A 24,533-nucleotide genomic window follows, 5' to 3' on the forward strand; every position below is an offset into this window, starting at 1 on the left:
ACTGTAAGATAAAATAAAATTGTGTTTCCTCAAAACTTCAACTCGTCCTGCAGAAATCAAGGTCGTGTTACGGCTACGTGGATAGAGAAATTAAAAAAAGGAGGAGGAGGAGGAGAAAACGAAGAAAACCTGGTGGGAGGTAAGGGGTTAATATTCACATTAACCAAATAGAAACTGGAAACAAGAACCAAAAAAACAGGACGTCTGGTAAAAGGCCGCACTGCCCAAATCAAAAATGGCCGCGTGTAATCTCCTCCCTAACAGCCTCTTTCTGGTATGTGACGTACAGAACACTGCTTAGACTTTCTACTTCCGTCTTCGTCTCTATGGTTGTCACTTATGCAGGGATGCGCCGGAAGTGACGGCATCGCTGGTGGTCAAGAGAACATGAGCGCCTGTGGAGGATTTGCTCTTCTCTCCCGCAATGTGCTGGCGGCGGCCCGGTGCCAGGTAAGCATAGTTGCTATGGTGACGCGGGATGGCCAAGGTGTTCGTCGCAGTCAACCGTCTTTTATCAGAATGTGGGACTACAGGTCTCAGCGTGTCCTATGTAGCTAGAATTGGCTGTGACAGATCCCGCTTCACCCCACTGGCTTGTAGAGAGAGAGCCTGGAGCATCATCCGCCCTGCCTGTGTCACCTGTCACTTACCCTGCCCTGCCTGTGTCACCCGTCACTTACAGACTCTGCTGCTGCACTCCGAGCCTGTGACTCACTGCCACACTGATAGAGCCTGAGATCCCACTGGTGGAGTCCGAGTCCCGCCCACACTCCACGCCCGTGACTCTCAGTCCCTCCTGCTACAATGAGAGAGCCTCTGAGCCCTGCCTACTCTTCCCCTTCCCACTCCGAGCCTGTGAGTCCCACTGGTGGAGTGATTCTGAGTCCTGCCCCCGCTCCGAGCCTGTGAGTCCCACTGGTGGAGTGATTCTGAGTCCTGCCCCCACTCCGAGCCTGTGAGTCCCACTGGTGGAGTGATTCTGAGTCCTGCCCCCGCTGCGAGCCTGTGAGTCCCACTGGTGGAGTGATTCTGAGTCCTGCCCCCACTCCGAGCCTGTGAGTCCCACTGGTGGAGTGATTGAGTCCTGCCCCCGCTGCGAGCCTGTGAGTCCCACTGGTGGAGTAATTCTGAGTCCTGCCCTCGCTGCGAGCCTGTGAGTCCCACTGGTGGAGTGATTCTGAGTCCTGCCCCCGCTGCGAGCCTGAGTCCCACTGGTGGAGTGATTCTGAGTCCTGCCCCTGCTGCGAGCCTGTGAGTCCCATTCCTCTTCCCCCTACGAGCTTGTGTCGCTGCCTTCCTCCCCACACAGTGATTGGCAGCTTTTCTATCTGAGCTATTTGCTGTATCTCTGATACCGCTCAGGTTTCTTTATTCCTGTCTTTACATCCTCCATAATTGGAGCATCTTTTTCCCTCCGGCTTCTGTCCTAGGTGCTGAGAACACAGCGGTGTCTTCCCTCTTGCGCCTGCGCTGTCGCCCAGACTTACAGACACAACGGAACGTGAGTACAGTGGCGGGGTCTCTGGATGTCTTGTCCAAGGATCATGGTCTGTGAAGGTCATTTTGGTTGACAGTGCCGGGCTCATGGTTTTTATTTCTGAATTTTTCCCTTGAATGAAGCTGCTGTCATATTATTTAACTATGACTTTACAGTGCACTTTCTCTTGCTTGTGTTTTATTTTCTTTCTACGCTGACTTGTCATAAAATGCACTGAAGGTCATCAATAAATGTTTTGACTCAACCTTTTTGGCCATCCAAAATCCCCGATACTCAGTGTGCTATGTCCATCATGTTCTCAACCAATTCTTTTGTTTTGGTCAATTGTTTCAATTACGGTAATCACAATGAAGAAAACTTTGCCAACTGTCATCAGCTTCTTCTGTAGTCTTATATCTCCTTGGTGACACTGCGAGATCTGTACAGCTCAGTTGTGCAGTCACATTAGTGTGTTACAATGTACTGAATGTATAGTGAAAAGTAGAGAACTGATGGGTGGCCACATGGCTGCTGTGTCTGATCTCAGATCATTGGCAAAGTTATTTTTTTTAATTTAATATATTGGATGAATTGGAATCTTTCTATCCCTTATCTATTATCTAGTTTGTGAACTCTGACTACAAGAACAGCTTTAAAGAGCCATTGGGCACTTAGACTCCGGTCCCAATGTTCGTTGTCTCGTCCAACTCTCCTTTACACCAGAGGCTCAGCCGGGCGTACTAGTGTTTTCCAAGGGGAGAGAAGAAAACCTCTGATAAGGCTACGTTCACACTGCATTTTTTTTTTTCCCCAAGACTTTGAAAACCACAAGATTTAATGCAGAAATCGCTTGAGGAAACTCTCCTCTTTTTTACTTTTTTTTATTTGAGAGGTTTTGGAGTTTTTCTTTTCTTGAAGGAGTTTTGGGAAGAGTTCTTCCTGCAGTGTTCTTTGCAGCCTTTTTGATTGGACAGTACCTGGTTTGGAGCAGATTCTACAGGATCTGCTTCTAAGAAGTGACAAACACTTTTTTTTTTTTTTTCACCCCAGGAGTTTTTCAAAACCTATTCAGGGGGAAAAAAAACTCTAAAAGCTGCTGATCTGGATAGCAAAGGGGATTTCAAGTAGAAGAGTTCTTCAGGAGTTTTTGAAACCTTTTTTCAGAGGATTTTTCGAGTGTCCGTTCCAAAAACTTCTGCAAAAATATCTGTGTGAACATGCCCATAGAGACTCCTCACTCCTGGGGGGGAAAAAAGGATTGGTCATCGAAGTGTTGGAATGCCACAATTCACCTCAGATGGTGATCAGGTTCATCTAATGTGTATGGGCGCCTTTACCTCGCCTGCTCCCTGACATCTTTCTTCTGAATAGCGCTTGTGAAATTAGGTGGTGGCTGCAGAAATCTCATTGAGAAGATAACACAAACTGATTTTGAGTTGTAGAAATTTCTCCACGTGAATTAATGTCCTTTACGACTGAAGCATGTATGTATAGAACAGGTGGCCATTGTCTTATTTTTTTTTTAAGAAATACCATCCATGTGGTACCCACAGAGACATCAACAGCTCCTCCAAATAATCTACAGTCCAGAGTGCAGAAGTTGGTAAGTTTCTGGGTGTTTTACACAGGTGTAATCACCTATAATGTAAATGTTTTATGAAATGACATTAGTGGCATCTCCCTAGGATAATCCATCCATGAGATCATCCAGCGTCTGACTGAGTGAGGGGGCTGGAGGGCTATAATCCCTTCACTACTGTAACTCTGTTTCTGGTCCTGCAGCTCAACAGGATTCCACCCACGACTTTTAGGGTCATATGACGGCTGATTAGATCAGCTGTCATGTGTGGAAAAGTTTTGGGCTCAGCGCCGGAGCCCACATCAACTACAGGGCCATGGCCTATGACAATAATATATACATACGTCGTGAAGGGGTTAAATAGTTGCCAAGTTTTTGCACAACTGTACTCCACTCCCTTCACCCTGGAGTAATTTTATTCATGCCTTACATTTTTTGCAAATTGAGACATTTGGCGCTAAAGAAAATGTGCATATATAGTAAAAGGCAAAAAAAAAGAATTTTTCATTTTGTTTAAAGTTCATGAACCGTGAGCGCCATTTTGAAAACATAGGATCAAAAACCATCAACCAATACTACAAGACAAGAAAAAGTAAACCATTGAAAAAAACAAAACTGATTTTTTTTCCAAAGAAATCTGCAGAACTGACCAAATTCAGAGGAGTGGAGTAGATTAGTGATGAGCGAGTGTACTCGTTGCTCGGGTGGTCTCCAAGTATTTGTTAGTGCTCGGAGATTTAGTTTTTGTTGACGCAGCTGAATGATTTACGGCTGTTAGCCAGCATAAGTTCATGTGAGGGTCACCTGGTTGCTAGGGAATTCTCTAATTTAAATCATGCAGCTGCGGCAAGGACAACTAAATCTCCGAGCACTTATAAATACTCGGAGACCACCCGAGCGTGCTCGGGAAAACTAGAGCAACGAGTATACTCGCTCATCACTAGAGTAGATATCAGGAACTTCTGTTAGCAATGTTTGGTATCTGAATTGGTGCTAGATGCGTAGTGTCTGGATCCTACGTAGTGTCTGGAGGGTCATGACCATGGATCCATATTGAGGGGGGTTGAGTTTGTGGTTGTGTGATGAGGGAGGAAAATGATCCACAGGACACATCAGTGCTTTACAAGACATTTATTTTCCTTAACACAGATAAGCAGTACTGACGAACCAGACGTCCTCTATAAGACGGTAGAAGTGTTAGCGAAGGGCCATGATAAGTCAGTGCTGGATAGCTATGAATACTTCACAGTCCTGGCAGCTAAGGAGCTCGGCCTCTCTCTGGAGGTGTAAGTATGAGGGGGACGAATCGCGTTGTACATACTATGGCATTATGTCATAGTAGCTGATGAGCCCGGGCATAGTAACTAACTGTGGTTAGTTATAGCAAATTATGATTATCCTCCACCCCATAGTCCGGTGCCCATATACCCATCATACATAACCTCCATCCCATAGTCCCGTGCCCATATTCCCATCATACATATCCTCCATCCCATAGTTCTGTGTCCATATACCCATTCTGACATCATTGTCGCCATGGCTACTCATTCTGACATCATTGTCGCCATGGCAACCCATTATGGCATGATAGTCGCCATGGCAACCTTTATAACATCATCGTCGATACACACATCCACTCATTTATATAGAGAGAAAAGCCGTACGCTGCAGTTCAATTTTTGTGAATTTAATCAGCCATTAAAAAAAAGTGTTATCCCAACATAAAATGAAGTTGCTCAAATCAGCAGATCCCTCAAGGAATCCGCCTTCAGCAATTTCCATTGATCACTGAAATTTGCCAGTGGAAGTAGAGCTTGTCCTCTTCAGCGACAACTGGAGATAACTTAGCATTAAGTGCTGGCCATATGTATATTTTCTTCTTAAAGCAAAGTTAATTTTTTAGACTAGAGGGCAATACCCTCTTCCGCTTCCTGTCGCTTCTCTTAGATCTACACAAATTTACTTACGGTAGTTATTTATTCTTATTTCTAGGCACGAGCCAAAGAGGAAGATTGAACGTTTCACCCTCTTAAAATCCATCCACATTTTCAAGAAACACAGAGTCCAGTATGAGATGAGGACACTTTACAGATGCTTTAAGGTAAGAGCTCAAGTAATATAGATACACAGATAACACATGGGGAGGATCCTGGTGTTCATCATCTCCATATAATGCCTCTGTGGACACTGGTTCCTATCTGCAGCTGAGACATCTGACGGGCAGCACAGCCGACGTATACTTAGAATACATCCAGCGCAATGTCCCTGAAGGTGTCGCCTTAGAGATCACAAAGGTAACCGGAAGAATGACCTGGGCTTGTCTGAGTGCACAGGAAGATTACTGGGGAATAAAATAAACCTGAACATTTTACTCTATTCTCAGACCAAACTCGAGAAACTACCGGACCATCTAAAGCAGCCGATATGGGACTCGCTGGACAAGGAACAGAAAGAGCCCTTGTGACCTGTGCCGCTGTTGTAATAAATATGTTGTATCACACGGTTTGCCACATGCGTGATTTTTTTATTCTTACAATATCGGACACCGAATAGACCTATAAACTAGGTACATGTGGGTCAATACCAGAATCATAACCTTATTAGTAGCTTCTTTTACAATAGGCTCAAGCAGTAAGTCTAAAAATACTTGTTTCCTAGTCCCTTCTGCCATTGTATGTGGAGCAGGACCCTGGTGGCATGCGGTGGTCTCGATCTACACATCTCGGATCATTTCTCACCGCTTACATAACAAGTGCAAATCTTGATCGAATGACATGGCCGGATGCCACAGCCTTGTGGATAGATACCTCCGAATTGCCGGAACAAGGCTGCACGTATACTCTCAGCGTGGCTTCTCATGTTCCAGGGAAGCAGCGCCAATGAGACTCTGTGAAAACAGTATAATCTGCTGTCACTGACGCTCTTAATACATTTGTTACAACCAGGAGAAAACTGAATACTTAAATCAAGCTGGAGACAGTGTGACAGGACGGTGGTAGCAGCTTTTGCTCCTCTTAATTTGGATCATTCTCGTACCCGTCCTTCTCACATCAGGTAGTAATGCTTACCTTCTCCAGTGTAGGCTGCTGTATAGATTCTCTGTAATAATGCAAAACTATCCACAGGATTCTGCCGCCCCATCTGAGAGCAGCACAAGGTAGGAGCAGAGCTGCTAATGCTGTTATATATGGAGCTTCTTGTTTTGAGATTACATTATAAGGGATGAGCACCTACAATGTAAACTTTAATATTCATGAGCCCGATTGATTTGGACACCCCACCCCACCCTTCCATCCTATGCATAAGGCCTCTTTCACACTTCCGTTTTTTGCAATCCGTCGTTTTGGGCAAAAAACGGATCCTGCAAATGGGCTCGCAGGATGCGTTTTTTACCCATAGACGTATATTATTAGCGATGGATCGCGACAGATGGCCACACGTCGCGTCCGAGGTGTGACGGATCCGTTGTGTTTTGGCGGACTGTCGTCACAAAAAAACGTTCAAGTGAACATTTTTTTTTTTTTTGTCCGTCGCGTCCGCCATTATCAAACGCGCATGCACGGCTGAAACTCCGCCCCCTCCTCCCCAGACTTCAGAATGGGCAGCGGATGCGTCGAAAAACTGCATCCGCTGCCCACGTCGCGCACAAATTGCACAACGTGCGTCGGTACATTGGCCCGACGCATTGCGACTGACTCGTACCAACGCAAGTGTGAAAGTAGCCTTAGCAGACAGCGGTCAAAGGCTGGGTTCAAATGACAAAGCAGGTCCCAAATAAACAACATAAAGACCCTCCTAATTACAGAAACTAAGAGATCAATATTAAAGGGGGAAGGGGGGTCCTGGCCCTAGTTTGGCCTAATAACCCTGCCTTTCTGCAGAGGTTGGCAGCCTAAGAAACAGGGTATACAGGGGTAATTGCGGGCAAGCCAATGGTGAGTGGAGGCACCATGTGGCTTCTTAGACTGCCAACATCCATGGTAAGGCAGGGTAACTATTAGGGTATGTGTCCACGTTCAGGAAACGCTGCGTTTTTGACGCAGCATTGAGCCGCAACGTCAAAAACGCAGCGTCCAGATGTTACAGCATAGTGGAGGGGATTTAATGAAATCCCGTCTCCACTGTGCATTAAAAAACGCATGCGTTTTTCACGCAAAAACATACATGCGGTGCGTTTTTTCAGAACGCAGCATGTTGCTACAATGAGCAAAACACGCAGGAACACCGCAGGTGACCTGCCAGTGACCTCAGGTGCATTTTTGGTCAGGATTTTACCTGCATAAAATCCTGACCAAAGCCTGAAGCAAACCTGAACGTGGACACATACCCTTAGGGTATGTGCACACGTTGTGGATTTTTCCGCAGAATCTGCAGTTTTTATGCGGATTCCACCTGCCTTTTTACACCTGCGGATTCTAATTATGGAACAGGTGTAAAATGCTGCAGAATCCACACAAAGAATTGACATGTTGCGGAAAATAAACTTCAGGGTTTCCGAGCGGAATTCTCCGCAGCATGGACACTGCAGATTTGGTTTTCCATAGGTTAACATGGTACTGTACAATGCATGGAAAACTGCTGCGGATCTACAGCCAAATCCGCAACATGTGCATATACCCTTAGGCCGCCAAACAAGAGCCCCTGTCCTTCATATGTGTATCCTACCCTGCTAGATAAAGCCCCCATCTTTTTTAATATTGATTAATTAAGGTTGCTGTAATTAGTAGGAGGGTGTCTTTGAAAGTTATTTGGGTTCAGACAACCAAGCGAAAACGTGGGTCAGTCAATTGCTCCGTGTGCTCGTACCTGCACAGGATACAGACTGTTGCTCTGACACATTGGCTGTGATGGGTGCAGTCCATGGACAACACACTTCTGTATACTACGTTCATCTGGAGAAGCCCTAACTCTACCAATGATGGCAGCTCAGTGCATGAATTAGTGATTTACTTGAAATAGCTCTGGGTTCTCTGTTCATTCACTCCCCTGTAGTTGGAGCCACAGTAACCAGCAAGTTATGTTTGAAGATGGGAATACTGGTTTATATCCAGGAAGTTCCATTCACCCTCATTGTACCAACCTGACTGGAAAATTGGCTGCAGAATAAAGTCAGTGGCAGATATTTCATTCACACAAATTCTGGTTTCTATAAATGTAGACTTAAAGGGGTATTCCCATCACCAAGATTATATCCCAGTATGTAGTAAGTATAATAATATTAGCAAATATCTCAAATTAGAAATGTGGTATAGTTCTTCTGATAAGCCTTGTTGCTTACCGCATGTGCGGGGCATTGCAGTAACTTAGGTATGTATGCACGGTTATAACCACTACAGCTGTCACTGTGAGTGGTCGTAACCATGGATCCCTAAGCTACTGCAATGCCCTGCACATGGGGTAAGCAACATAGCTTATCAGAAGAACTATACTGATTGGAGGTATTTGCTGACATTATTACACCTACAACATATTGGAATAGGATCTTCGGGACGGGAACACCACTTTAAGCTGCAGGCACTGGGCTCACCTGTGTTACTTTGGCCATAGAAGTGATGACTGTCGGCTATTCCTCCAGTCTCCCACATACTCCTGTTTTTCAATGGTGAGAGAAATCGGCAACCAGACTCCTGACAGCTGATTATCTTTTAATACAAAATATGGGGTTCACATTCCTACTTCTCTCCACCAACATTTGAGAGGGACACTCAGGAGACCCCCTCTACACATTAGATTGTTGGCTAGTCCTGCCAAAATGAGACGGGGTTGCTGACTTGAGTACAGAGCTTGGCAATTACCCATGTCCTTCTCAGCAGAAGTTGTGAGGCCACAACCCAAACTGTACTTCTAGGGCTCTGTTTGCAAAAACTGCACAGGACACCAGAACATTTAATTTTATTAACTTTGTAATATAGATATATATATAAATTATAAACAAGTCACAAAATAGGGAGTGGGCATTTGACTCTACATCTGTCCCTTTTCTAGGCAATGAGGCAGGCTCAAGTGCTGGCATGGGCCGCCTCTCCGCCATGCCTTTATGGGTGAGCAGAGCGGGACATGACTCCAGCAATATTTGAGCTTTCGGTCAATACAAAAATTGATACAGCTAAGGCTTAAAATGGGAATTGTGTGTCCAAGCCTTGGTCTAGTCACAGGGACATTCTGAAGAGAGGCGGACACAAGGATACTCCATGATAGTGTTACCTCTGTTTTATATTATGAGGGTCAGAAAGGAAATAGGCAGAGGGGAGGCAGACGCTTGGGAAGTGCTTTAACACTCTCAGAGCACTTAACCCTCATTTGCATATGAATTAAACCAGCAAAATTTCAGTCATTGAGCAACAGATTGCATAAATAAAAGGTAAGGACTGTCTTTCACAGCAAGTTGCCAAAGATGTCCAAATTGTAATTGAGACCAGTAATCGAGTACAGTGCGCATGTGGAGATGGCACACATTAATCTGATGTCGATGTATTTCCTTGAAGTTAAACTTCCGAGTATAATGGTGTTTTGTTTTTTAAAACTCGCAGAAAACATCTTGGACGGTTTGGTTCTATGTCCACAGCTCAAAAAGTCACGGGCCAGCACTCCAAAGTGTTATGATAAAATGCACATTTGTTGGCAATGTGAACATATTTTGTAATCCTTAGTCACAGCACGTAGCGCTGCAGGGCACAAAGTATCACATCCAGACAAAACAAAAATACAACTTCACACATTTAAAAACAGGACATCCCGATGAGAATAACCCAACGTGTGTATACGGTTCTTATTGTATGAATGTCATGTTTTTAAATGTGAAATTGTATTTTTTTTTTTATATTGGAGACAAGTGCTGAATTTTTTTTTGTTTGGATTTATATTCATCCTTTTCCAATCAGGATTGGGCACCATTTTAAATTAACAAATAAATTGGAGCTGAACATTTTATTTTTGTTCTTCGTGTGACAGACCCCCGAGGCCTGAACAGCACCTCTGCATCTTGATCGCCTGTAAAAACTCTGCATGTGCTGCTGTCACTATGGACAGTGTAAGATACATGAGGGGTTAAACTGCTGGATCAGTGAGAATCCTAATCCCGGCAGTTACAGCAGGAGCCTGGCTGTGTATAGCAGAGCAAATTTTCAGAAGTAGCTTGTGTCATTATTTTATGCTTTATACCCACCAGAGGAATAAAAAAAAAGAAGCCAAGCAAGCATTACATAAGCACAACGCACCTTAATATTAGAAGACAGCAAAGAAACCCTGCTCTGATCTAAGGTGGAGGGGACAGTTACTGTTAATGCTGATAGATCAGGTTTGTCTTTCCCCGTAGTCAGTTAACGTCTAAATCATTGTCCATTTATTTTACAGCCATAGTCCTAACATTAGATGTCCCCTAGGACTGATTCATCATTGTCCGCTGGTCTTACCTGATGTTTCTAGTTATACACTCCCAAGCTGGTATAGTTCAGACACTGCACTAAAATCAATGTAAAACCTAACAGAACCGTCCAGAGTGAAAGTATTTCTCAGAGACCTTGTGATAAGCCTGAGCCTAAAAGTTAGGAAGAGTAGATACTGGCTTAAGTAAAATGTAATGAAGTCCCTCACCTACAGTATCATTATAGGAGCTGGTACAATAGCCATGACAAGATAAGCGTGACATTGTTAAACATGTGAGGGATGTTCAAAAAGTTAAGCTTTTCTTTTTTTTTTTTTTTAAATAAAGCTTCAACTTGCAGCATTAGCTGTGTTTTTGCTTTTATACTTCCCTAATATTGGATGACCTAAGCCCAGAGTTGAACATCAATGAGATTGGTGGGGGACGGACACCCAGCACCTACTTAAATAGGAGAAAAAGCGCAGTACTTGGCATCAACCACTAAGCAATGAACCGAGCTGCTGTGTTCCCCCTGTATCCATCCGCTGCTGTAGCAGATATCAGCTGTATGGTACCATGTGTCAGACCCACCATTGATCTCATATTGATGACCATTCCTAAGGACAGGCCATCAATTGTTATATCCCGGACAACCCCTTTAAGCCCAGCGGCTCATTTCATTTTACTTTCACAGCAATTCTCAACGCACCTGCTGTACTGGGAATCAAAGACAATCAAGTGAATGATGCTGTGTTTTAGCTTCCTGCATGGAGGATGGATGAGGGAGTCGCTGTGCAGAAAAAACCAAGGCCAGTTTCACGTCGCACATTCGCGGTCCGAGTACTGACTGCCCACAGGTCTCCTGACTAGTGATGAGCGAATATACTCATTACTCGAGATTTCCCGAGCACGCTCGAGGTCCTTCGAGTATTTGTTAGTCCTCGGTGATTTAGTTTTCAGAGCCGCAGCTGAATGATTTACATCTGTTAGCCAGCATAAGTACATGTGGGGTTGCCTGGTTGCTAGGGAACCCCCACATGTATTTATGCTGGCTAACCGATGTAAATCATTCAGCTGCGGCTCTGAAAACTAAATCTCCGAGCACTAAAATACTCGGGACACCCGAGCGTGCTCGGGAAATCTCGAGTACCGAGTATATTCGCTCATCACTACTCCTGACCCAAAACTCGGCAGCCTCACATGCATAGAAGAGATTTCAGAAGTTAAATCGCGAGACTCGAGGGCAAGGCAGACCCCACGGTCAGTACTGCAAGTGCAAATGTTGGATGCGTGAAACCAGATTATAAAGAGATAAAATGATGAACTGCAGCTCTCTTTTTAGGAGCACTGGTAATCTCAGCAAGAAGACCCTCACCATTCAGGAGAAGATTTATCCTACAAATGTACCTTCATTAGTAACGGTGGGATAACTTCTGTAAGATATTTTTTTCTATTTAAAGCTCAGCAGTTACCAGCACACAAAGCAGCAGTTTACAGCTTGGTTTTCAGAAGGCAGCATGGATTTACACTTGAAGCCTTACCTGCTGATGAAACCCCAGAGGATGAGCGCACACAGAAAAACACTATCACTCTCACCTTAGAATAATGCTCTTCTTCAATGGTCTTCAAGCCATCTTCTACAAGCTTCAAAGGGTGACAATAATAGCATCATTCTTTCAGTCTGATGGATCAGTAACAATGCTCATATGTGGAAGAACAATGTACACACTGGTGCGAGTATAATGGAGGTTATTGGAAACCTATTCTCACACTGAAGCCCCTCAGAGCTGGAATCTGCAGCTTTATTTTCCTCTCCAACGCTTTGGCTAAACCTTCCCTTATGTCTTTTTATTGTAGTACACACAGCGCAGCCCAGGATCCCTTTCATAAGCTGAGTCTTCACATACCGGCTATTATCTGATGCTCGATCTTGACGTATATGTATGTTTTTAACAAAATAATTTTTAAGCCCTCTTTTACCGTGCCGATTAAAAGGGTTTTCTAGGATATCAGATCAGTGTGAGCGACAGCTGGCAGCGCCACAAATCAGCTGTTATTAGGAGTTCATCTCCAGTACACGTTGTTTACATCCGGCCTCTGTGGGAGCGACTAGCAGCTGATCTATGAGGGGGGCTGGGTGTGGGATCCCCATTTTTAAGTTAGGTATGCTTGAGAACACCTTCATTTTCATCATATAAAGTATATATGAGGTTTTGTTTTTAATAGAGAGCTTCAAATTTCTTTCATAGGTGGGCAGAGATATGCTAACTGTAAACCTGTTTTTGCCAATTATATGGTGGTTTTCAGGAGCTAGCCACATACTTATTTACTAAAGAGTTCAATGTATATAGGTCGTATGCAGCCAGCTTCCAAACTTCTTCTAGTGGTGGCTGCAGGCAAACTGAATTGATTATTTAATTCAATGTCTAGAATAGACAATTATTTTTTTTTTTTTTAGCGGTATAGGGGGCAAATTTGCAACAAAGTTTACAGACACACCTTCCATCAGCAAAAATCTATATGGCTATTGAAATCATTAACCTTTTAGTAATAAGTAGTGATGAGCGAATATACTCGTTGCTCGAGATTTCCCTAGCATGCTCGGGGGTCCTCCGAGTATTTTTTAGTGCTTGGAGATTTACCGTATATACTCGAGTATAAGCCGAGATTTTCAGCCCACTTTTTTTTTGCTGAAAGTGACCCTCTCGGCTTATACTCGAGTCAGTGTCGGCGTGGGGTCGGCGGGTGAGGGGGAGCGGCGGCTGTCATATACTCACCTGCTCCTGGCGCGGTCCCTGCATGTCCCATGGTCTCCGGGCAGCTCTTCCTGTGTTCAGCGGTCACGTGGTACCGCTCATTACAGTAATGAATATGCACGCATACGTGACCGCTGAACACAGGAAGATGCTGCCGGCTCCCAGAGACCATCTGACAGTGAGACGCTGCCAGGGACCGCGCCGGGAGCATGTGAGTATATCAGGGGAGGTGAGCATTGCGCGATAGTCACCTTCCTTGTTCCACCGCTGTGCGCTGCTCTGTCTTCCATCCTCTGGCTGTGACTGTTCAGGTCAGAGGGCACGATGACGCGATTAGTGTGCGCCGCCCTCTGCCTGAACAGAAGTGCCGGGGGCCTGAGCGAAGAGAGGTGAGTATGTGATTTTTTTTATTTTAATCGCAGCAACAGCAAATGGGGCAAATGTATGGAGCATCTTATGGGGCCACAATGTGTGGAGCATCGTATGGGGCCATAATGTGTGGAGCATCTCATGGAGCCACAATGTATGGAGCATCGTACGGGGCCATAATGTGTGGAGCATCTCATGGGGCCACAATGTGTGGAGCATCTTATGGGGCCACAATGTATTGAGCATCTCATGGGGCCATAATGTATGAAGCATCTTATGGGGCCATAATGTGTGGAGCATCTTATGGGGTCATAATGTGTGGAGCATCTTATGGGGTCATAATGTGTGGAGCATCTTATGGGGCCATAATGTATGAAGCATCTTATGGGGCCATAATGTATGAAGCATCTTATGGGGCCATAATGTATGAAGCATCTTATGGGGTCATAATGTGTGGAGCATCTTATGGGGCCATAATGCGTGGAGCATCTTATGGTGCCATAATGCGTGGAGCATCTTATGGTGCCATAATGCGTGGAGCATCTTATGGGGCCATAATGTGTGGAGCATCCTATGGGGCCATAATGTATGGAGCATCTTATGGTGCCATAATGTGTGGAGCATCTTATGGGGCCATTATTAACCTTTGTGCAGCATTATATGGGGCATATTTTAATATGGAGCATCTTATGGTGCCCATCATGAACTGTATGGAGCATTATATGGGGCTCCTGATTCAATATGGATAATCAAAAACACTTAACCTACTGATGTCTCAATTAGTTTTACTTTTATTGGTATCTATTTTTATTTTTGACATTTACCGTACCGGTAGCTGCTGCATTTCCCACCCTAGGCTTATACTCGAGTCAATAAGTTTTCCCAGTTTTTTGTGGCAAAATTAGGGGGGTGGGCTTATACTCGGGTCGGCTTATACTCGAGTATATACGGTAGTTTTCAACGCCGCAGCTGAATGATTTACAGCTATTAGCCAGCATAAGTACATGTGGGGGTTGCCTGGTTGCTAGGGAATCCCCACATCTACCCTCACCTACTGTATTCTCACCCATCCCTTGTAGATTGTGAGCCTTCGCGGGCAGGGTCCTCTCTCCTCCCGTACCAGTTATGACTTGTATTGTTCAAGATTATTGTACTTGTTTTTATTATGTATACCCCTTCTCACTTGTAAAGCGCCATGGAATAAATGGCGCTATAACAATAAATAATAATAATAATAATAATAACAACATATAATCAAGCAGGCTAGTAGCTGTAAATCATCCAGCTGCGGCAAAGAAAACAATCTCCGAGCACTAAAAAATACTCGGAGGTCACCTGAGCGTGCTCGGGAATTCTCGAGTAACCAGTATATTCGCTCACCACTAGTAATAAGTGAAAAATATATATATATAAATGTACATTTGTATTGGGATTTTAAAAAAGGAGACACGTGAAAGAAAAAAAAAATGTATTAAACATTTAGAATAAATACTGTTGAGGCAGGAGTATACATTTAGTTTAGTGTTACAATGTAATTATATCTTAACTTCAGAACTAAAGAAATGCAACATTTCTGTAACAAAAACAAATGAATAAAATACAGAACAATTTTCTGGTGTGTGAGTAACAAACTGAAGAAGTGTATAAATTAATCAATAATGGACCAGTGTTCTGCACGTAGGCTTAAGGAAAATTTAAAAATATAAAGTCTCGGCTTGAACGCCCCCATTTTTTTCAGCCCTCAGCAGAATAGTACCGGTATATGGGAGCAGGGGACTCCCCAGCGTACAGTGAACAGTTCGCCGTTGTAGCTAGATTTTTACAGCAATGCTGAAATAAATTACATTTATAATAACAATAACAGTTGGTGAACGATAGTTTTTGCTCACATTATAAAACACTTTTGATGCAGTATACAGTCTCGTTTTACAAGCATAGAAATCTTTAGTAACAGAGTAATGCAGAGAAATAAACAGATGCATTACGTAACGGCTTCAGAATGGTACAGATGACAATTATGGCAGCTACGCAACCGTCGCACCAGGTCAAGCTCTCTATGCACGGCTAGTTCAGCCTTTTGCTCTACTGCTAAAGTTACAACATTTCAGCGTTTCAACTGTTCACAACTTTTTTTTTTTTCTTTTTACATTTAGGGTTACAAATATGTATAACAGTATAATTTTTGTTAAAGTTTGATATATAGTGCTTAAAGTACACAGGATTTAAAAAAAAAACAAAAAACAAAACAATACCGAGAGCCATCTGTAAAACGTTGCACACAAGTCCAATACTTAAGTGTTATAATTAATGTTAACGCTTGACCCATCTTGTAAGTTCTGTCCCGTTGTGCAACAGCCAAATGTCCACGCATTTAATAAATGATAAAATGTCCAAAGAGGAAAAAGATCATTTGTATTACCGTTTGGCATTTTAATTTATTTTTTTTTTTGTCTATGCCACTTAATGCATGAGGGCTGATGGGAAAAAATAAAAAAGTTCTTTTCAAAACCCAAACTATTTTGGCAATATAGGACCATTTAAAAAAAATAAAATATGACTCACTCTCCAGCCACATAAAAACTGCTATGGATTGTAAACAGTGTGTCTCTTTAAAAGCGTCTACCACCTGGCGGTGCAGGCCATCTCTGGCCCCGGCCAGGTGGCGGAGGATGTGCTGCAGCACCGCGTCCATTGGGAAAGCTGTGTGGGAGGATAAAATCACAAGTGTTTGCTACAACTGGTTTCAAGAAAGGAAAAAGAAAATAGCTAAAATCACAAAAAAAAAAAAAAAAAAAGTGTGTAATCTACTTTTATATAATTTGCTATATAAAGTACTGCATGCAAGAACAACATGGCACCGAGATGGTTATTAATCTACTGTTATACCTTCATAATGAAGGCAGATATATTAGTAAATTCTTAATTTCTATGTACTCAATATATACTTTCACATGGGGAAATAAAATACAAAATAAACATTAGATGGTCTTACCCTCTTGGATGAGAAAAATTTCCTCTTGGTGGTGGTAACATGTTCCTACCTCGGGGAGGAGGGGGCCTTCCTCTAAATCTCATCAGCCCAGGTGGTGGTGGTGGTGGGTGTCCACGCCTTTATGTATATAAAAAAAAAAGTTATATACTGTGCATTATTAGCCATAAATCAAATACAATGCATTACGTCAGTGAACCTTAGAGGAGCGAAGGGAGGAGGTGAGGGAAGCGGATGAAAGGGATCTCCCATTTCCCTAGGCGGAAGAGGTGGTGGTGGCGGCATAAATCCTGGAGGTCGTCCCCTCATACCTCCACGTCCTCGAGGGTCCATGTATGGATGCATTCTCCCCATACCACGTCTATAAAAAACAAAACACATGAACACATACAGCATTAAGCACCAACAGTGCTGTCTAGCGTTGCTTATCAGTGGAGGTCCAGCGCTTGGCAGGAGTTGTGTACAGGCTCAATAGTAAGTCTAAGGGTCTGTACATTTCATTTTACAGTGCTGTGTATATACCCATAGACTTACTATTGAGCCTGAACACCACTCCTGCACACTTCAGAGTGGTATTAAATCAGATTTGTGGGGGGTTCAGGACCCTGACCCCACCGATCAACAACCTTTTTTTTTTGTTATAAAACATGAAAGCATGTGTGGCTAAATATTTGTAAATTGCATCAAAGTTATTATAGGCACCTATTTTTACCGTTCACCTTAATAATAATAATAATAATAATCATCTTTATTTTTATATAGCGCTAACATATTCCGCAGCGCTTTACAGTTTGCACACATTATCGCCGCTGTCCCTGTTGGGGCTCACAATCTAAATTCCCTATCAGTATGTCTGGAATGTGGGAGGAAACCGGAGTACCCGGAGGAAACCCACGCAAACACGGAGAGAACATACAAACTCTTTGCAGATGTTGTCCTTAATGGGGCTTGAACCCAGGACTCCAGTGCTGCAAGGCTGCTGTGCTACCCACTGAGCCACCATAATAATCTCAAATAAGTCACCTAAAATTTAACGTTCGTTGCACAAATTTCCGCATCTGCCCTACAAAGTAGAAAATCGTTGATTAGTCCAACATTTAATCTTTAAATAAAACATGAAAATACACTGCTCAAAAAAATAAAGGGAACACTTAAACAACAGAATATAACTCCAATTAAATCAAACTTCTGTGAAATCAAACTGTCCACTTAGGAAGCAACACTGATTGACAATCAATTTCACATGCTGTTGTACAAATGGAATAGACAACAGATGGAAATTATTGGAAATTATCAAGACACCCCCTATAAAGGAGTGGTTCTGCAGGTGGGGACCACAGACCACATCTCAGTACCAATGCTTTCTGGCTGATGTTTTGGTCACTTTTGAATGTTGGTTGTGCTTTCACACTCGTGGTATAATGAGACGGACTCTACAACCCACACAAGTGGCTCAGGTAGTGCAGCTCATCCAGGATGGCACATCAATGCAAGCTATGGCAAGAAGGTTTACTGTGTCTGTCAGCATAGTGTCCAGAGGCTGGAGTCACTACCAGGAGACAGGCCAGTACACCAGGAACCGTGGAGGGGGCCATAGGAGGGCAACAACCCAGCAGCAGGACCGCTACCTCAGCCTTTGTGCAAGGAGGAACAGGAGGAGCACTGTCAGAGCCTTGCAAAATGACCTCCAGCAGGCCACAAATGTGCATGTGTCTGCACAAACAGTTAGAACCCAACTCCATGAGGATGGTCTGAGTGCCCGACATCCACAGATGGGGGTTGTGCTCACAGCCCAACACCGTGCAGGACACTTGGCATTTGCCACAAAACACCAGGATTGGCAAATTCACCACTGGCGCTCTTTGCTCTTCACAGATGAAAGCAGGTTCACACTGAGCACATGTGACAGATGTGACAGAGTCTGGAGATGCCGTGGAGAGCGATCTGCTGCCTGCAACATCCTTCAGCATGACCGGTTTGGCAGTGGGTCAGTAATGGTGTGGGGTGGCATTTCTTTGGAGGGCCGCACAGCCCTCCATGTGCTCGCCAGAGGTAGCCTGACTGCCATTAGGTACCGAGATGAGATCCTCAGACCCCTTGTCAGACCATATGCTGGTGCGGTTGGCCCTGGGTTCCTCCTAATGCAGGACAATGCCAGACCTCATGTGGCTGGAGTGTGTCAGCAGTTCCTGCAAGATGAAGGCATTGAAGCTATGGAATGGCCCGACCGTTCCCCAGACCTGAATCCGATTGAACACATCTGGGACATCATGTCTCGCTCCATCCACAAACGTCACATTGCATCACACACTGTTCAGGAGTTGGCGGATGCTTTAGTCCAGGTCTGGGAGGAGATCCCTCAGGAGACCATCCGCCGCCTCATCAGGAGCATGCTCAGGCGTTGTACAGTAGGGAGGTCATACAGGCACGTAGAGGCCACACACACACACACACACACACACACACACACTACTGAGCATCTTTTCCTTGTCTTGAGGCATTTCCACTGAAGTTGGATCAGGCTGTAATTTGATTTTCCACTTTGATTTTGAGCATCATTCCAAATTCAGACCTCCATGGGATATTAGTTATAATTTACATTCATCATTTTTAGGTTTTATTGTTCTCAACACATTCCACTATATAATGAATAAAGATTTAGAACTGGAATATTTCATTCAGTGATATCTAGGATGTGGGATTTTAGTGTTCCCTTTATTTTTTTTGAGCAGTGTATTATTGGTCCATGAAAAAATAATCAGTAGAAAGACACACAAGTAAAACCATGACAACCTGAAAAAATCCTACACGTCGAAGCTACGAGTATGAACAGTTCTTAATGTCATGATAAACAACCATTGACACTCCCAGGTTGGAGACCATAGAGATTTTTATTTTGTTTTGCTTTCCGGATTTTAAACTTGTGTGTCTTTCAACTGATTATTTCTTTATGGAGACTGAGTGCTGAACAAATCAACAATTTTCTATATGTGCTACTTTTATCTTCCCCCAACCAGGATTTATTGTCCGTGCACATTGTGCGAGATGCTGAACAATCCCGTGTTTTCTGTACTACCATACCTGCATTTCTACAAACCAGACAAATGGAACAACTATATAAATTTGTGCAACAAATGTTAATTCAGCCTGATACTTAAAAGTTACTTAAGGGTTCTGAGTTATAGTAACACTTATGATATTACCTCATTGGTACAATGCCATTCATTGGTTTATTCAGAAACTTCTCCCTTCCAAAAAACGCTTGTACCTTCATACCTCTACCAATGAAGTTTCCCCTGCCTCGATTTCCTCGGCCCCTGTGAAATAAAATGAAGTCCATAAAAAATAATTGGAGCACAGTAAGTTCAAAGATATCATGTTAATTTCTAGTGTCCCAAAGCTTTCCTGACTTATGTCAGTGGTTTGTGACTGCCTACATTCTGTACAAGCAGTCCTGATAATGGCTGCCACATCTTCTTCAGGGCAATTGGATTACACCTAGAATTACCCTTGTCTCATGTTCATATTTTGTCAGTCAGTCACTTAGGTCGCAGTCAGATGGCCGAATAAATCGGAGCAAGATCAGAACACAGTGCACAGACTGGCCAGCGGCTCTCCCGACCCAAATGTAACAGCTGCATAGAAATACATGAAACAGTCACACTCCTGTCGGGGAGCCGCCGGCCAGTCCGTGCCCTGTGGTCTGAGTACACCCTTGAATTATAAATGGTGTGGCAGTGCACACTACACTGCCGCCGCTCCATTCATGCAGTCGGACCTACGGCAATCTAGTAGTTATACAATCAACTAGACTGTGGCCCGATTCTAACGCATCGGGTATTCTAGAATATGCATGTCCCCGTAGTATATGGACAACGATGATTCCAGAATTCGCGGCAGACTGTGCCCGTCGCTGATTGGTCGAGGCAACCTTTATGACATCATCGTCGCCATGGCAACCATTATGACATCTACGTCGATACTGTGCCCGTCGCTGATTGGTCGAGGCCTGACGGCCTCAACCAATCAGAGACGCGGGATTTCCATTATGACATCATCGTCGCCATGCTGTGCCCGTCGCTGATTGGTCGAGGCCTGGTGGCCTCGACCAGAGACGCGGGATTTCCAGGACAGACAGACAGAAAGACAGACAGACAGAAAGACGGAAAAACCCTTAGACAATTATATATATAGATGGCTAATCATGGAATCATGGCAGGTAAGTCAGCACTGGATGTACTAACATTATGTTTCATATGACATTAATTTAAAGAGAAGCGCTAGAGGAATAATTGACTGCATGTGACTAATGCCTGAAAGGAATTCTCTCATCACTAACACTTATGCCTTATATATTTGTGTTGCATTGTGGGCGATCATCCATACAAGCCTTATGGCGGTAAAGGAAGCAGTGCTCCAGTTTAAGGCCTTGTTCAGATGACCAGTTTTTCAGATAGACCATGCACGGACCAATTGTGGTGCATGTGGCAGTACACACTACCCCTGGGCAGAATAATGCATGGAATAGCAGGCAACTCCTGTTTCCTATGCAGATGAGCGCAGGGGGCTGCACACAGGGCCCATCACACCTGCAATTTAAATATGTATGTGGCACAATGATTACTACCACAATGATCACTCCCATTGCTCTCCCCTCCATCATAATGACTTCCCCATAAAGCTGGATGGCGCTCTTCACTACAAGCAAAGATGCTAAATAAAACTTCAGCAAAGAAATTACCGAAATTTCCTTGGCTCGTAGACAAATTCAATTCGGTTCATTGGCATCTTCAGCTCAGATTCTAGATTTTAAAATATAAAAATCACAAACAGGTTAAAATATGAGGTAATTCTCTCCCAGCAAATATCTAACCATAAACAATGTGGGTTACAAAGGTAAAAAAAAACACGATCAGCTATGGAATAAGGGTTTTTCTGTGATTAAACTTGGGAGTTCAGTGTTTCTTTTGCAGACAAAAATGGGCAGGAAATTTGGGGAAACTTTAGGGCATGTGCACGCGATGTCTTTTCCAGGCAAATTCAGCTGAAAAAAGCACTGAAAAGCTGTCCATAAAATGAGCATAATGCACAGCAATGTCAAAACAGCATTGCTCTGCACATATTCCGTCTTATGATGGGGTTCGGAAACCCATTAGCGGTTAAAAGAAGCTACCTGCTCACTTTTTTTCACGGATTCTTGGAAGACAGCTGGATCCTGCAATCTGGGCAGCTTCAGAGAAGCTCTATGGCAAATAGCTCACTGCCCCCTGTGCTGCTTGCCTAAGAGACTGGCCACTGCTGATAAGACAGCAGAGGTGGCCAGTATCCTAGGCAACTAGCAGTAAACAACATTAAAAATCCTTCCAATCTTGAGAAGTGAGAGGATATTTAAATTGCAAAGTTGCTTGTTTTGACAGCCATTTAACCATTAAAGAATATGAGGAGTATTGTGGCTCTGGAATAACTGTTCACTGCCTGCAGGACTTCTTTTATTTTTACTGTACCTTACTCACCCTCCCTAGGTCCAACACTGAGTCTCCACAGCTGCTCCTGGTGTCTATTATAGTCTGCAGCACTGACATCACGCAATGAGTAACCGATCTGATGGCACAAACTACTCAGCTCACTGACTGGCAGCAGCGCCGACATCACGCAATGAGTAACTGAACTGATGGCACAAACTACTCAGCTCACTGACTGGCAGCAGCGCCGACATCACGCAATGAGTAACTGATCTGATGGCACAAACTACTCAGCTCACTGACTGGCAGCAGCGCCGACATCACGCAATGAGTAACCGATCTGATGGCACAAACTACTCCGCTCACTGACTGGCAGCAGCACTGACATCACGCAATGAGTAACTGAACTGATGGCACAAACTACTCAGCTCAGTGACTGGCAGCAGCACCGACATCACGCAATGAGTAACTGAACTGATGGCACAAACTACTCAGCTCACTGACTGGCAGCAGCGCCGACATCACGCAATGAGTAACCGATCTGATGGCACAAACTACTCCGCTCACTGACTGGCAGCAGCGCCGACATCACGCAATGAGTAACTGAACTGATGGCACAAACTACTCAGCTCAGTGACTGGCAGCAGCGCCGACATCACGCAATGAGTAACTGATCTGATGGCACAAACTACTCAGCTCACTGACTGGCAGCAGCGCCGACATCACGCAATGAGTAACCGATCTGATGGCACAAACTACTCCGCTCACTGACTGGCAGCAGCACTGACATCACGCAATGAGTAACTGAACTGATGGCACAAACTACTCAGCTCAGTGACTGGCAGCAGCACCGACATCACGCAATGAGTAACTGAACTGATGGCACAAACTACTCAGCTCACTGACTGGCAGCAGCGCCGACATCACGCAATGAGTAACCGATCTGATGGCACAAACTACTCCGCTCACTGACTGGCAGCAGCGCCGACATCACGCAATGAGTAACTGAACTGATGGCACAAACTACTCAGCTCAGTGACTGGCAGCAGCACCGACATCACGCAATGAGTAACTGAACTGATGGCACAAACTACTCAGCTCACTGACTGGCAGCAGCGCTAAAATTACGCAACGAGTAACTGAACTGATGGCACAAACTACTCAGCTCAGTGACTGGCAGCAGCACCGACATCACGCAATGAGTAACTGAATTGATGGCACAAACTACTCAGCTCACTGACTGGCAGCAGCGCTGACACCAAGCAACGAGTAACTGAAAGCCCGAACCACTCAGCTCACTGTGTTGACGCCACGAACTACTGAGCTAACCGATTGACTGCAGCGCTGACAACGCAACATCGGCACTGCAGACAACAGACATTAGGTGCAGTGGCGGAGACTCGGTGATGGACCTGGGGAGGGTGAGTTTAGCTAAAAAAAACAAAAAACTTCAGCTTAAGGAAATTGGACAACCCCTTCAAGTACATGTTATTAAAAGGGTTTCCCAAAAAAAGTAAATGTATCGCCTACCAACTAAATAGGTGATAGACATATGCTCTTTGTCAGGACCCCACCCGCCCTGAGAACAGGGGTCCGCAGTATGAATGGCGTCCTAGAGCTCTGCTCCCATCACCACCCTACCACCGAAGGATGCAGCCACCAGGCATTCCTCCTGATCCTGCGGACCCCTCAGAGGCTAGTAGACCCCTTTAAGTTGGTGAAATGGTAGGAACACAACAAGCATCCGCCATGAGCTGCCTCCAGCCATAAATCCCCCTCACCTCCATCACCAGCATGAAGACAGCAGGACACGTGACTCCGGCTCACAGCACATGCTGGACCTTGTAGTTCATCTCCTATAATACAGCCACCCCCCATTATGCGGTGCAGTACTGGGACACAGGACCGAGTTATAGATGCGACCCGTCCTCTCCATTCATTCCCGTAAACGGCGGCTTACCAGCCCCAGCCGAAGCTCTGCCTACGATATTTCTATCTGGCAACCGAAGGGTTAATGACCGGAACCGGCGCGTCACTTACCGGGTACCGTACACAGACTGAGCCCCCGACCGGCAGGTCAACCCCACCTCCAATGGAGAAGCAAAGATGGCGCACAATTCCTGTCAGGGAAGACCGCCCAATGACGTCTTCACGAGCAGGAAGGAATGCTCGGCTCTGATTGGCTACGCTGCTGAACGATTCCGAAGCTCTGATTGGTTGACCTGCTGGAGACCCAGCGGGAGTTCGTACAACAGCGGTTCAGTGGAGAGGAGGAGCGTAAAGCCAGCGGGGCGCCATGTTGTCATTTCTTCCGTACACCAGTTAAAGGGACAGTGCTCGAATTTATTTCTCTCTTTTGTTTTATGAACAATATGATGAAAACGGAGATTTTTTTATTACATTGAAATAATTCATTGCCTCTATTGATCTAATCATTCAGCTCATTGATAAAACAATTATCAGAGTATCTGTTTGATTTGAGAAATATTATAAGCTAGTATTTTGACATTTATTTATTTTACTTTCGGCAACTAACAA

At 44.4% G+C, this 24,533-nt stretch overlaps 2 protein-coding genes across 6 annotated transcripts; one reads left to right on the forward strand and one right to left on the reverse strand.

Annotated features, from left to right (window-relative positions):
- The first annotated feature begins 299 nt into the window (after positions 1-299).
- On the forward strand, positions 300-5,559 carry MRPS10 (mitochondrial ribosomal protein S10). The gene is made up of 7 exons (XM_077282348.1): positions 300-450; positions 1,431-1,501; positions 3,005-3,080; positions 4,206-4,342; positions 5,049-5,157; positions 5,261-5,350; positions 5,440-5,559. Exons 1-7 carry the CDS (start codon positions 340-342, stop codon positions 5,518-5,520), a joined length of 675 nt encoding a protein of 224 aa, XP_077138463.1. The 5' UTR covers positions 300-339; the 3' UTR covers positions 5,521-5,559.
- Positions 5,560-5,562: 3 nt separating this feature from the next.
- On the reverse strand, positions 5,563-24,163 carry LOC143804342 (uncharacterized). 5 transcript variants are annotated; one of them, XM_077282346.1, is made up of 7 exons: positions 23,777-23,906; positions 21,275-21,335; positions 19,737-19,850; positions 16,733-16,894; positions 16,537-16,653; positions 12,016-12,063; positions 5,835-5,943 (listed from the first exon to the last, which is right to left on the reverse strand). In XM_077282346.1, the coding sequence occupies exons 1-6, from the start codon at positions 23,871-23,873 to the stop codon at positions 12,057-12,059; spliced, it is 558 nt and encodes a 185-aa protein (XP_077138461.1). In that variant the 5' UTR covers positions 23,874-23,906; the 3' UTR covers positions 5,835-5,943; positions 12,016-12,056. The 5 variants fall into 5 exon arrangements, with proteins under 5 accessions (XP_077138460.1, XP_077138458.1, XP_077138461.1 ...); XM_077282345.1 differs by lacking the exons at positions 12,016-12,063; positions 23,777-23,906 and adding an exon at positions 24,036-24,163 and having other exon boundaries at positions 5,563-5,943; XM_077282343.1 differs by lacking the exon at positions 12,016-12,063 and having other exon boundaries at positions 5,649-5,943; positions 23,777-23,920.
- Positions 24,164-24,533: the final 370 nt, after the last annotated feature.

Source organism: Ranitomeya variabilis, chromosome 2 (genome assembly GCF_051348905.1).
Source record: "Ranitomeya variabilis isolate aRanVar5 chromosome 2, aRanVar5.hap1, whole genome shotgun sequence".
Classification (NCBI taxonomy): Eukaryota; Metazoa; Chordata; class Amphibia; order Anura; family Dendrobatidae; genus Ranitomeya; species Ranitomeya variabilis.